Source organism: Protomyctophum parallelum (genome assembly GCF_964188405.1).
Source record: "Protomyctophum parallelum genome assembly, chromosome: 10".
In the NCBI taxonomy this organism is placed as follows: Eukaryota; Metazoa; Chordata; class Actinopteri; order Myctophiformes; family Myctophidae; genus Protomyctophum; species Protomyctophum parallelum.
The window spans coordinates 31,878,023-31,893,602 of NC_139704.1; the positions used below are offsets into that span (position 1 = coordinate 31,878,023).

The window sequence follows — 15,580 nt, forward strand, 5'->3', positions numbered from 1 at the left end:
GGATTCACATGTCTTAATGGCTGTTGGTAGGGGGTTCCACATTTTTGTGGCATAGGAGCAAAATGAATTCACTTGTGAATGAATCACTTGTTTGAGCCGAAACTGGGTTGCATGTGGTTTGTTGAACTCCCTCTGGTGTTGTGAGTGTGGACTTCGTTGACATTAAATAAGTATTTAGACAGGTGGGTATCTTGGTTGTGTATAGCGAATCTTGTAGACCAGACCCATTGCAAGATGTTGTACTCTGTTGGGGTCTTCAAGGTTTTTTTGTCGACCAGTGAGGAGATCCTGTTAGTACAGGAATCTTGTTCTTTGGTTGACCTTTTTGATTACATTTGTGGCCATTTTATCACCGGAAAGATTTGCCTCCAGGATGGAACCTAGGTACGTAATTTTATCTTTTCGTGTGATAATATTGTCCCCCACTGTAACTGAGAAGCCGTCTGCCTTGCTGAGATTACTATTTGACCCAATAGTTTGTTAGCGAGCCAGGTGCAGATTCTACCGTGTTCAGAGCTGAGGGCCTTTTCAACCTGTAGTTTGTTCCTGTCTGCCGGTGCACAAACAATATATTAGGAACACTAAAGGCCCTAGTATGCTTCCTTGTGGAACGCCAAAGCTCACTGGGAGAGGGGAGAGTGATCCATTCACCTCCACCAACTGTTCTCTCCTCTCCAGGTAGGATTCCATTCAGCTCACTGAGGTGCTATCAAAACCAATTGCTTTTAGCTTATTAATCAGTATGGAGTGGTTTACTGTGTCTAAAGCCTTTTTGAGGTCCAGCTTGACCATACCGCAGTATTTGCCAGCATCCACCTCGTGTTTGATGTGATCGCTCAAATAGAGGAGGCATGCATGTGTCAGTGGAGTGGGATGTTCTGAAGCCAGATTGGAATTCTTACATTAAAAATTTTTGTGGAAAGATACTTTTCAACCTGTTCATAGACTATTTTTTCCATCACATTTGAGATGGAGCTAAGAATAGAAACAGGGCGGTAGAAATAGACACGGTTGCCCGTGTCTCCCTTTCTTGTGCAGGGGGGTTACTTTGGCAAGTTTTAAGTTTTTAAGTTTTAAGTCTTGAGGGACCTGTCCCTGTTTGATGGAGAGGTTAATTATGTGGGTGATGATTGGAGCTATAGAGATGGCTGTGTCTCTGAGAAGTCTTGAGGGAATATATTGTCATAGCCAGTGGCCTTCTTGGGTTGTAGCTGTAGGGCACTCTGTTTTTGAGCGGTGCCTCCACTCCATTACGCAGCTATGGCCATATGTCCGAGCACGAAAAGCTGCAACACGGTAACTCTGTCACTTCTCGGCCGTTTTGGACGCAGGAATGCTCACCGGAACCGGGCCCTCCTGGGGGTCTGGATGTTGCAGGGACTCCCTGGGGACCGCCACACGGTGACTCTGCCACATCAAGCTTGTCAGTGATGAGGGTGTTTGATATTGATGTTAGTGAACCTGGTTTTCAGTTTCTGACTGCAGCCTAGTAACTTTCCAGAGCTCCCAAGGATTGTTTTCGTTTTCCTCTGCTTTATGATCAAGTTTCTTTTAGCTGTAGCCTATATAGCCAGGCGGCAGGCCTATAGTACACCTGTTCTGTCTGTTAGAACATGGATTGGATCTGCCTGGCGGCTGACTGGATGCTGCTTGAAGTGTGCATTCTGTGCACGTTTTTCTGGCGCTTGTCGTTGCATCAGATAAACACTAGGTGCTGCTGCACTATTGAGCCACGTTCAGAAGTTCAAACTTTGAAGGTGCCCGTGAGCGTCTCAGAATATTGTTTACATTTCCAGTTGCGTGACTTTGGCCCTGCAGGAGGTATATGGTGCTATAGCTACTCTACTGACAGAAGTGACGAGCTGTTCGCAATTGCAGGTGCTGATGGTCAGGTCAGCCAATTAAATTGTGTGCCAGTGTCAGATGAATAGTGTCAAAATGGCCTATTCAAATGGTCGTCTGTAATTTGAACAAATTTCTTATAGGCTATAGAAAAAATAGCTATAAAGGTTGTTGCAATAGCCTACATTAAAAAACATACGGGTAGGCCTAGGCCTATATAGGTAGTCCTAGAATATAAGATTATGTTGTTTCATGCTTGTTTTTAAATATTTGAAATTAGTGCAAAAGTCAGCAGACTCTTTTATTCTTGGGTCCGTTAAACTCACCTCTTTTACAAACACAATACAATGCACATTAAATGAAAAGTCATATGTACGCCAGAGGATGAAAGGGGGTGTTTAAGTCACTTGAACATAATACCCCGCCTAAAAAAAATTCAGCGGAACGGTCCTTTATGGTCGCCTCTTTTCAGTAGCCTCTTATATTGTCTCATCACTACAAAAGTTGAAAACTCGATTCTCTCTGGTGTGTTGTTGTACAAGTGCCTCCTGAATAGCATAAATCAACAAAGTGACGTGTAACAAAAACTGCGACTGCAAAGTGCAAATGCCATGCAGAAAGGCGACCATACATTGCTAGAGAGAAACGGAAAGAGGAAGAGAGAATGGGCATTAAAGAGCAGGCGCATCGCTGGAATAGCAGCCGGTTTCCACAGCGACAGAGCCGGGCTGGAAGACGCGTCCTTTGTCGCTGATTTGTTCTCCTCTGCGGGTGTACCGACAGCCTGGGCCGCTTTAACACACTAATATGTGTAAATAAAGAACTTTCTAGACTGGATGACGCCAGAGAGAGAGAGAGAGAGAGAGAGAGAGAGAGAGAGAGAGAGAGAGAGAGAGGGAGAGAGAGAGAGAGAGAGAGAGAGAGAGAGAGAGAGAGAGAGAGAGAGAGAGAGAGAGAGCTCTTTCAAGTTGTACCGTTATATGTAAAGCACTTGTGACTTTGTCTTGAAATGTGCTATATAAATAAATTCATTATCAAATATCAGACACAAAATTAGGACTTTCTATTCTATCAATCTAATAATCAACCTAATAATGGATATAGCCTCTCACCAAAATAACAACGGAAAAAGGCCTATGTACGCCTATACAGTCTACACCTATTGCAGAGCAGGCAGGTGCAGGAGGGACTGAATTGTTTGGGATTGGGATGCAGGCCTATAATTATGTACTGCATGCAGGGATTCTCAAGTAGAGGCCAGATTAATAAGCAGGTTGTAATGAACACTATAAATGTTCCTTCTGAGACTGAAAAAATGAACTGTGTGTGTGTGTGTGTGTGTGTGTGTGTGTGTGTGTGTGTTCACAAAGTGAATGAGTTGGTTGACTGATTCACCCGCTGAGAGCCTGCTGTGCTGAAAGGGAAACCCTGCTGAGCCAAATCTGACCAGAACACATTGCACAACACAAGACACAACTGTTCACCCTCTGCTCCCTGTGTGTGTGTGTGTGTGTGTGTGTGTGTGTGTGTGTGTGTGTGTGTGTGTGTGTGTGTGTGTGCGTGCATGTGCTCGCGTGTGTTGTCTGTGAGTGAGCGCACACACAGAGAAGATAGTAAAATAATTGAGACACTGATGGAAAAATAATGGACTGACTTGTGATTGTTGCTGTAACCTGGAGTTTAGTCACATACAGTAAGTCCTTGTTTTCATCAATTAACACTGTCAGGTTATTTATCAATTATGTTTATAAAATCATCTTTTTTCTTACCTTTTCCCTTTATCTCCTAATGAAGTCATTATGCCAATTACAATATGTAATTCAATACATAAAACACAATATGTCACTTGCTAACACAAGTCAAGTCAAGTCATCAGTTGCTTCCTTTCACCTGCAGGAGTTTCAGAATAGCGTGTACGCTATTCCTATGTACGCTACTCCTCCCATTTCCACTCTCAGTCTTCGCATCACAGGTGCCCTGAGCTTGACCAATATCACTAGTGCAGCAACAGAGATCGCAGTGACAGAGATCGCCCTGCCAACCCGGGTTTCCACCGGGAATTGGCCAATCGTGTTCATTGGCGTGCACAGCCAAGCCGGACTAAAAGATAATCTGAAGGTCTGTGCAGACAAACACAGACATCTTTCTAAATTTTACATTACATTACATTTTACAAAGCGCACACACACACACACACACACACGCACACGCACACGCACACACACACACGGCCTGTAGCTGAGGTCATAGGTGGGCTTCGAGCTGTGTGTAATTGATTAGGACTAGGAGTGTTAAAAGGAGCCACGCTAGAGCTGCAGTAATGACAGCTAATAACAAATGATTGAAACTGGACAGAAAGAGAGAAAGACAGACCAGAGAGACATGGAGGGAGGTATGGAGAGAATAGCCCAGAGCAACAGGAGTCATCAAAGATGAGATCGTCAAAACACCCACATGCACATTCCCTCTGTCTCTGTCTCTCTCTCTCACTCTCTCTCTCTCTCTCTCTCACACACACACACACACACACACACACACACACAGTGAGTGAGTTACAGACAAACAATGTATGTCCCGACAATCAGTGAATGAAGTGGCAAGTTTGCGGGAAGATATCTGTCTGTCTGTGTTTTGGTCAAAGAGACAGTGGTGAACAGTACTAGTATTAGTAATATGAGCAGAGATTAGATTAAGAATTTTCTGTTTGAATTAAAAGTAATGAATATTCCTCTGTGTAGCTTAGCTCTGCATGGTCAGCGTTCCAGTGATTCACCTGATTGCAGCAGAGTAAGCAGACATGAAGAATATGCACCAAATAATTTCACCATACACTGTTTTACACTCATGGTCGACCTTGCTGTGTAGATACACAATCGCTGATCAAATCCACAGTGTTATCCATTTGTAAGTCAGAGAGAGTGTGTACAAATGTAAAATGAACCCATACGTGTCAGTTACAGTAAATACATTTAGAGGATTTTACTGTGCACTCACTGTATATAACTAAATGGACTGGACTGTCAATATGCTTGGAGAAAGCTTTAGTATGTGGGCAGCAGGTGATGAGTAGAATACAGATGAAAACAGATATCCAAGGAGGAGTGGTCAAAAAATATTTGAGATCTGACAGATGTTGGACATGACATAAATACATTTGAATGCCACTAAAGAAACAAGTTTACTGTATGTTTACTGCAGCTACGGCCGGGTGATATTATGGACAAAATCTAAAATAACAATCATTTTAACCAGATACCTCGATGTGGATATTGTGATCATACTATCCGATCCTTACAATATACATTTTCCTTTTTCAACATTTAAAATAATACTACCTTATACCAAACCTCTGGTAGCAAAAATGACCGATCTATAATAGTCACAAGATTTTGAGTGTGTAAATTGGAAAAGTATCAAATTAGTATTAGAATAAAAAATATTGTCTGTTTAAAACCTGGAAATCACATTATTACGTTTATCCAAAATCCCAGGTGATATCTAGTCACATAGATATTGATATAATGTCGATATATTGCCCAGCCCTAATATATATTGTTTTATCCACACTGCAGAGGAAGCCCCTGGCTGTAATTTATTTGAATACAAATGGACAATAAAAATCCTTCAACCTTGAATCATCAGGTTACCAGAGTAAAGACTGAGAGATCTCTAACTGGAAGGAACCATCCAGATTGCAGGGGCGTAATGTTAAAACTATCTTCGTCAGATGAACCGTATCTGAAAAGAGCACACGTTAACTTCACTTCTTTGCTGTCTTTCTGGTAAATCGTGAGTCACCTCATCACCCCTTCTTAAACTAGATCTCCATTCTCTCACCCCCCCATTCACGGCTCCACTCTTCTGTTCACAAGTCTCTTGAACAAAGCTACAGTCCTAACAACACCCATTCATGGCCTCTCCTGCACTCCATCTTATAGAATTCACTGAAACACAATAAAGACAATCTAAAAATGTTCTTTCATTATTATTATTATTGTTGTAGTGAATGTTATTATTTTTTACAAGTATCTTCTGTAGTGATTAAGTTAAATATTTTGTCAACTTGAAAACATGAATAGTGACAGTAATTTGATGCAAATTGGTTTGAAACTTACAGTAGAGAGACATAGCCTGCTCATCGCGGAAGAATGAATTCAGTCATTGCGCCCTCAGCTGTTTGCATCTATCATCTTCTGACTCAGCTTTGTGATGCCTACTACTAACTAATCATTACACAATGCAGCATTTCTGGACAACAGACTTTCTGTTAAAATGTTGCTGCTTATTGTTGTCTTTCTATACCCCGATGCTGTCATATTGGACAGTTGGTCAATCAGACACTTAATATTGTCATGCGCAGCCTAACTCACTATTAGAAGGATTTATGCTGGCTGAAATGAATGAAGAGACGTCCGAATTAAAACTGCAGTGGAACACAGCATTGCATACAGATATGTTTGTCTGTCTGCCTGCCTGTCTGTATCTCTCTCTCTCTCTCTCTCTCTCTCTCTCTCTCTCTCGAAGATAGACAGACAGACAGACAGACACAGAGACAGTCCAGAAAAAATGCAGGGAGACATTAAAAGCGTGTAATGTGACCAGAATGCGTGGACAATCCCCCCTTTCTCCCCCATAGGTCATTGCAGGACAATCATTGTGACATCATGACACCCCCTATGGACAGCAGTGTCTGCTGGGACAAAGACAGACAGGACAGGAGGAGGAGCCAACACTGCTCTCTTTGAAGCAAAACACCAAAAGACTGTCCACCTCATTCATTAACCCCGTGTGTGTGTGTGTGTGTGTGTGTGTGTGTGTGTGTGTGTGTGTGTGTGTGTGTGTGTGTGTGTGTGTGTGTGTGTGTGCGCGCGCGCGCATGTGTACACAGGGAGAGCAAGACAACCATTGATTGTATGGTCCTCCTCCCCAACATGTTTACGATAGTGTAGTGGGAGTAAATGCCATATGGAGACCACTTCAAGTGTGTGTGTGTGTGTGTGTGTGTGTGTGTGTGTGTGTGTGTGTGTGTGTGTGCGTGTGCGTGTGATGTCCATTAGAGACACAAAACACAATCTTTTGTGAAATTATCCATAATGTGTACTGTATACAGTAGGTGATACCTAAAAGAATAATGAAACAATATAGTAGCCTACAAGGCAGGTTGTGCTCTCTAGTTTGAATTTCACACATTGGTTGGTTTATGTTTTACTTTCATCTTTATTAGTAAAAAATGTAAACATCACAGACGTACAGTGAAACTTGGGCTAAGGCCTCAATCACACCTAAAAAACACCCGTCTTGTGTCTTGTCCGTGTTAATTGGCCGCCCGATGCATTTCCAATGGAAGTCACATGGTTTGACCAAACAATTTTGTTTCATGGCTGTGTTCTGCCCCCTCCCCCCCATCAAACAAAAAAAATTGGTCAAACCATGTGACTTCCATTGGAAATGCATTGTCCATTAAACACGGACAAGACGCAGACAAGACAGGTGTCTTTTAGGTGTGAATGAGGCCTAAAAGGATAACACAAAAAGGTCCTGTGGACTAGTTTCCATCATGGTCCTAGAACTAATAATCAGTTGAACTAATTTCAGCTTAAGGGACTGCTTGGACTGCTGGTGTGGAGAATGATGTGGTGTGGCTTCAGCAATGCAAATCAGTAATATTCAGTCATAATGAACACAGACGAGGATGTGGACACTGTTATGATCGGAGCGCCACCTTCTTGAGTCAACTGAGATTTGTCTCTTGTATACTGTATAGTCAACCAAAAATATTATGGTATAACCACATAAATGGTTGACCGGCTTTATACTATACTGTCTAATGTCTTTCATGTTTTCGCTACAATACATATTTTTGCAGAAAATAGCCAATCTACAAGCTCTCGAAATGTCACAACGTGATGCATCGAGAGCATCTGCTATTTTCTGCAAAGGTTTTTCACCTAATACGGATGCAGGGGTTTACAGTAAGTGACTAAGGTTAGTGTGTGGAATGGATAGGGATTTTGTGCAATATATACAACTGTACAAAAAGTTATGAATTATCTTTTAATTTACTATATCAGTTCACTTAACAATTTATAAAAAATAAAATAAATATTCCAGACATCTATCTATCTAGTGTTATAGTCTACTTTAGGAAAGATGGATGTGCTACTGTGCTTTGAGATGATCATTTTATTAAAAGAAAAAGAATGTAGTAATGGTGAAATATTCCTTCCACGTTCATATAAAAGTGGGAGGCGCGATATGTTAACAATATATACTCACTTCTGACCTCATGGTCAAAGCACAGTCGGGGTCCCAGTTGAGAAGCAGTGGTCTAAAATATTCCAGCTGGCCCATAGAGTGGAGCAGGCTTCAGCAGGCTGGCAGATGTCTCCGTATCGGATCAGCCACAAAACACCACCGCATGGGTGCACGTGTACGGGTGAGAGTTGCAATCTGCCAATGATGGCTAGAGTCTCAATGATGCAGTCTTTTGTCCATCCAAAGCACCCTACCAGGATCCCCACACGCACACGCACACGCACACGCGCACACACACACACACACACACACACACACACACACAGTTGAATACAACTTTTCAATATGTTTTGTATACAGGGAACTTACATGTTCATGACACCTAAAGATACAAGGTGTATCTTCTCCACAGAGCCTGGCTACCTGTGGACTGAGCAGAATCTTGATAGCCGCTTGGTTTGGCATACACTACACACGCGCGCACGTGCGAGCACAATTACACGCCAGGGTCAGGTCAGTGTGAGGTTATCCATCAGTCAGTATGCTGTCAATACATTTTTTTTAAAGCCTGTCGATTCCTGTGGAGTGCAATCATCACCAACTCAAAAAATTGTTTAGATATTCAACAGTTTATACATCTTTAAACATTCATAAAAAACCCCAAAACTAAATCATGTTAGTGAGTAAAGATGTGAACATACTACCTACAGCAGAGACATTGTCATATTCATTTTGTAAATGTATATATATATTTTTTTAAAGGAAAAGAATAACACAGGGCCCAGAGCTGTTGTTCCTTGTGGAAAAATGGTTTATTTCCCCCCCAATTTTTCATTTCAATGAAGAGAAGAAAAGAAAAAAAGAAGCTAATCAGAGGATCAAACTAGTATAATTTATGATAGACACGTATATACAAAGAAACCAGAAACTGATGGCAATTAACACATGGATGGATGAATGACATCTTAATACGCTTTACTTTCCAATGTCTCCCATTTCCCCCAATCATATAAGAGATAATCTGGGACCAGTGTATTAAACCACAAGCACAAGTCAAATACAGGCTCATAATGGTCATGATCTGACCTGTTCCACCCAGTTTAATCTGTTTCCCCTACACCTTTCATCCATCTAATTCCTTCAACAATAAAAAGTGATGAGGAACTGAAGAAAGTAGCGTACAGGAAATTGGATGCATCGATATTGTTGCCGATACAGAGACAATCAGTCTGAGAAACCCATCAAGGATAAGCCATGACAATTCAGGCAACAGAAATAAAAATACAGTAAAAAACAAAACAAAGAAAAAGAAATAAGATGGAATAAAAGTTAAATAACATAATTCAAGCTGGTTAATATTCAAATATCCATGTCCAATCCCCCCCCCCAAATCAAAAACCATTTTAAAAAATCAACATTATAAGGGTTTCTGTGGTAACAGGCAAAATTACGTTCATTCACATCTTTTTTTTAATTCTTGTCACCCTTTTGTCCAACCAACCAAACATTTTTCAATTTTAGAAAAAAGGTTATTTACAATCAATGTTTCCAACACCAGAGGTTCTGAATATCAAGATGAAGACCTCCTTCAAGCAATGTACCATCGATTCATGAGTTGCTTCAGATGAGCCATTCTTCTTGAGGGCAAGAAATGCCATTTAAACAACATGTGCCGGTCACTGGGCCAGCAAATACCTCCTTTATGGACTGCTTTATAGAGAGCCTTAGGTCTGTCTATACTTGGTTGTGTTCGGCGTCATGCACTGAAAATAGAAGATCTAAAAGCTCACAACATTGTGAATTTGTATGAATGTCGGCATCGACAAATACCATTTTCAATGCTTTTCAAAATGCAGCAAGAAGCTGAAAGGCATTTCGGTTCCGACTACTGCCAGGGATTAAACAAATCTGGTTTATGTGCTAACTGGGTCAAATTAGTACTGCAGTCAGACTCGCTGCCGTTTCTGAAATGGATTCATCTCTCCCGTCACTCTCTGTCTAGGCCGTCAACCCCAGCCCGTCTTGTGCTCTAGGTGGGGAACACTATACACAGCCTCTCCCAAGAAATCTCTATTCGGACAAATCATTACGGTTCTACCAGCAAAAAACAACAAAAAAACAATGACCTTTTAAAAACATTGCCTGCAATTTGAGCAAATGAGCCACACTGTAACACAGTCCAAGTGCAGTTTTGTCCTTTGACTTGCCACTGTCAACATCTTTCGCAAATGTTAAGAACACAACATATTTATATATAGCACATACACATATATGCATTATGTGTGTGTGCGTTTGCGCACGCACAGACAATTGTGTATGTGTGTGTATATATATATATATATATATACACACATACATACACACAGTATATATGTATATATATATATATATACATACACACACACACACACACACACATATATTGTATATAGTTCATTTTGCTCACAGAGCCCCTGGAGGTATTGGAAAGCAAATTTGGGAGAGCAAAGCGATGAACACCATTATCTTAGAAGACTGGCACGACTCTTGGCCTTAAGACTCTGGCCATGTGTCTCTCAGCCTGCCATTACTGTAGTTCATGTGTAGTACATGTTGCAACTCAGAAGAGAGGTTCAATATGCTTAGATGTGTTCAGATTATATGCAGATACAAAATGCATATGCGACAATCACACACCGACGGCGGCGCAAGTGTGCGAGGACGTGTGCCTGCCCTACCGTACACCCACGTCTCATTCACACACAAAGCAAAGGACAATAAGGGGAGGTTTGCGGTGGATTGCAGTCAACTTGTGGGAGCATGTTGAGTTTGCAAAAACAAGAGGAAGAAAAAAAAATGAAGTCCAGTTGAGGAGGGGTGGAGATAGGGAAGATAGACAGAGAACAAAGTGTCTTTAGCTTGTCGATTTTTCAGTCCATGTTGCTGGGTAAAAGGGGAGGCAGGGAAAGAGGAGTGGAGAGAACATCTCCGCAGTCTGCTGTCTTTTAGTCCACTTTGACCACACTGTAGATCTTGGTAACAAACCAGAAACAGGCAAAGAAACCAATGGTACCTGCAGGATAGACAGACACAAAAAAACAATCAGAAGATGAAAACATTTGTATTAACTGTAATGGCTTCTTTAAAATGCTACTGCAGGAGAGACAAAACATCTCACATTAGTAACCAATTGGCATTAAAGAGTTTCATGATGAAAACGTCTTTAAGTTGATTAACTTATATTACTGTTGATTTTTGTTGACGTTACCAGAGGCAAGCCAACTTTTGCGAGAGAAATAAGCCAAACCTCCCCTCGAAACACAAGCCAAAACAACTTTGTTAGTTTCATTTATTGTCCAAAATGTGAAAATGTGTCTTCGGTCTCATAACAACGGTAACAACGTCCAATATTATGGCTGTGGCCATTTATTTAAGCAATATTACACGAGAGGGTGTGCTTTACCATCATTAATGCATGCTTGCGATACTGCAGGAACTCGCTGCTGAAGTATCTGCTGAAAGGCAGCGCAGAAGTGCATTAATGACGGTAAAGCACACCCATATTTTTTTAATAACAGATGTAGCCGCTATGATCATAATATACTATTACACACACCAGATCGATTCTGTCACTCAATGTGATTCACACTCCCCCAAACCAATGGGTATTTATAGTATATACATTAAATAAATGTTGGCTTGTTCAATTTTCAAAACAAGCCACAGAAATTTTAAAACAAGCCCAAAAACCCAACTCTGGAAAAACCCATGGCAAAAGGTGTGGGAAATAAGCGGACTTGGCGAACCTGGGCAGGCCCTAGTAAGCTCTTGCCTGCCTGCCCTGAAACACTGACAACTACTCCAAACGTGTCCATACTGTTGTGGAGCATCACAAACTACATGCAAATTTCTGTTATAGTGCTGCCACAGTGATTAGGTGACTGATATTGCTTAACAAAAGACTGGACAAGTGGGCAGGCAATTCACGCCCTCAACACCTTCACTGAAATGAGTCACTAAAGGGTTATGTCTCCTAACATTTGAGAGATTTAACTGCAGGAGGTTTGAACTGCGATTAAATTATAGACATGTTCTGGTGCAAGCTCCGTCGCCTCATGCTGTATACTACACGTTTGAATATTATTTGAGTTGTTAACTTAGCTGTTATACTCACAATTTTGAAATGACAATAATTTGTGATGTTCGCCTATATCTGTCCTTAATGCTGCTACTTGTGCTTCTTTGAGGATATAAATCACAGTCTACATTGATTATACTTGCATATTGTATTTTATTCACGTTTCTATTTCTGACCGGAGTGGCAGTGTGTGTAAGCATAGGCTATACAGCACATGACATAACTTAAAGTCTGCACATATTTTGAGGGCAGATCCTCAGGTATGGACTAGGTATATTATATTTAGTAAATAATACCCACAACAACAACATGAGTCACTATATTGTGGAGCCAAAATACCCACCGGTAAACAGAAAGAAGATGAGAGCCATGATCATGGTGTATCCAAAGTAGAGGATTGTGCTCGCTAGCCCAGTAATTTGCAGCTTGGAGAAAAAGTAATGGATGGCATAAACCAGGAAATAAACAGCTGTGAAACCACTGGTCAGGAACGACCGCCACTGCCAATGGTAGTCCTGCGGAAAGACAAGAGAGAGGAAAGAACGTTTTTAATTGTAATGTAATCTATTCTACCACTTCTAACACCAGTTGTGAGTCAGACAACACCTGTATCGTTACATTTGCAGATGACACAGCTATTGTTGGTTGAGATAAGCTATCGAAGAACAGTGGATGAGTTTGCTGGTTGGTGTAGTAACTTCCGTCAGTTGATATTTGACATATTTGTCATATTTGACTTTAGGACTGGTGCTCATGCAAGCAGGCCCTATCTCAGTTCTGTGCATAAAATGTAATGTGATGCCTCTTGGAACTACAGTATGTCTGGTAGCCTTTTGTTAGCATTGTTTCTTTTATTGTCAATGTGCTGTCTGATCTGTTTGTGTATGTGGGGTTTTTTGATGACTGCTTGGCACAAAACAAAATTCCGAAAGGACAAATAAAAGTATCTATCTACTGTATCTATCTAGTAGAAACCAACGGGCCATAGTGCTAAATCTTGAACCAGTTCCTCTAGACAACCATAAACCTGTGCATGTGATTGTGTATAGACAGCAGTGCTGTTATCTTACTTCAGTTATATCTCACATCAGTAACAGTTGTCCTTTATCACAGCGTACGTACATCTCATACAATGGGTGGGGTACAATAGCTTTTTTTTCTTTGACTCAAGTGATTTCTTAGCAGAGAGCTCATCCATCAACAAGCTGTAAAGGATACTCGTTTTACTCAGTGCTCAAATTAGAAGTCATCTTGCATCAACTATTTTTATTTTTTTCTTTCTGAGAGCCGTCTCTCGGCTGCAAAAATGCTTTCTTTATATATCAGGTAGTTTTAACGAGTGCCAATCTGTAAATTTTTCACATTTGGTGATTTTGTCATTTTTGTAGCATTCATAATCTCAGATCCAATGTGCCTCCATAGACTGACATCAATATGGCGTCAGAGATTCACAGGGAAGTCACTCCATTGTTAGATCTTGTGTTTATAGAGCGTCGCAGTCCCAACCCATTTCATGACGACGCCAGGCCCAGGAAATGATTCCCAATGCATTTTTCCCATAGACATTTCAAAAGGTATTTATTTAAAGACGGTTACACCGCGGACAAAGCCAACTCTTGTCGTGACAACTCATGACAACAAACAATATTTTGGACCAAACAAATAATTACAAAGAAGAAAAACTAAAAAAAAAGTGTTGTAACCTGCCGTTTTTTTCTGCTTTCTAATTATTTGTTTGGCCCAAAAAACTGTGTTTGTTGTCATGATTTGTCACGACAAGAGTTAAATAAATACTTTCTGAAATGTCTATGAGGAAAATGAACGGATAATCATTTCTTGGGCCCTGGTAGGGGGCGGGACTGCGACGCTCTATTATCTCCCAATTTAAAATGTCTTTCCGGGATCAGATTAGAATTATTTCTATACCAGGTATGCACATACACAGAATCTGTCTTGGTGCATTACACTAAAGCAATACAGTAAAAACATTCACATTTGTGAGAAAACACTCATATACTTATATTCATAGTTTACACACATTTATAAATGTCTCAATTTTACTTCCAATAATTAACTTCCATAGCCAAGTGTTTTAAATTATTGTAGTTTGACATTTTCCTCATAAAAATGTCTGATGCTTTATTTTTCTTTCACTCCCTTATTGGTTACTTGCCTACTGGTACTATACAAATACATGTATCTATTATGGTCATTGTATGAAAGCTCAGCAGCACCATCTGGTGGCAGTACTGTGCTGTAGTGTACAGATTGAGTGAGTGTGAATCTAGTTTTCATCCGAGTGAAAGAAGGAAGCTGTCACACCTGCCTGTGTATGTGGGTTTTTTTTATGACTGCTTGGCACAAAACAAATTTCCGAAAGGACAAATAAAGTATCTATAGGCCATCTACAGGTCATAGTGCAAAGCCAAATTGCATACTTGTGAGACGTGAATTTAAAACATCACAACTGGGAGGGGGTGGGCAACGAATGCTGTTTCCAGGGTGTTTGGTGTTTACCTCAGCACAGAGGTGGAAATAGCAGAGAAGGATGGTGGCCTCAGAGCAGGTGATGACCAGAATGATGAAGACGAGGAAGAGGAAGCCAAACATGTAGTACATCTGGTGGGACCTGAGGAACAGAGGCAATTACAATCATGAACTAGTCGAGTCAACCAACATGGTCAAATTAATTGAATTGAATAAGTGAACCCTAGTCAACCAAAAAAGTCAAGTGCTACAAAATAACTAGCATAGCAGGTAAACATGAATCAAACCTACAATCTCTTTAAATAACATACTACAGTATATAAATAACGTACGTACATCTCTGAACAAGCAAACAGCATATGTCTATGCGGCGCACAAGTAACCAACAGAGAATCAATAATGCTATCTTAGCCTGAATTATGGCAATCTATCATTCATTCATACGGTAAATGCACACTTTATGTTCTATTGAGGATTGATACCAGCCAGAACCCTGTATTGCATGGCCTACCACCTCTGCCCTCAGCTTCATCTTTCAATGGAAATTGTGGTCTGGTCTAATAATATTGCAAGCAAATAAATTAATCTGTCTGGCATAGAATTGAAAAACAAATAAAAGTCATTATTAAATAAAATGGCATGTCCAGACAATTCAGCCCTGTCTTCCGTCTGTCTGTCCACAGCTAATCTCACAATCTGCCAGGGGGATCTGCAACATATTTCTTGGCCAACAGGCCAAGGATCTCAGTTCCTCAATATTAAAACATTGGTCAAAGACAAATACTGTATAGTATATTATTTTTAATTAAATAATCACACAGCTATAGTTCTTATTTTTGGTAGATTACTAAATCGGCATGGTCGCTAATTCTCGTTTTA

General features: G+C 40.6%; 2 protein-coding genes across 2 annotated transcripts in view; one reads left to right on the forward strand and one right to left on the reverse strand.

Annotated features, from left to right (window-relative positions):
- LOC310866117 (uncharacterized protein) overlaps positions 1-15,580 on the forward strand; it is a 266,238-nt gene that overhangs the window by 11,066 nt on the left and 239,592 nt on the right. The gene's annotated exons all lie outside the window — the stretch shown is intronic.
- tm9sf2 (transmembrane 9 superfamily member 2) overlaps positions 8,886-15,580 on the reverse strand; it is a 31,170-nt gene continuing 24,475 nt past the window's right edge. The window contains exons 15-17 of the mRNA XM_083775326.1: positions 14,732-14,843; positions 12,558-12,729; positions 8,886-11,149 (exon numbers count right to left, since the gene is read on the reverse strand). Of these exons, the coding sequence (XP_083631452.1) occupies positions 11,082-11,149; positions 12,558-12,729; positions 14,732-14,843 (352 nt within the window). The 3' untranslated portion in view covers positions 8,886-11,081. The remainder of the gene's footprint in view (positions 11,150-12,557; positions 12,730-14,731; positions 14,844-15,580) is intronic.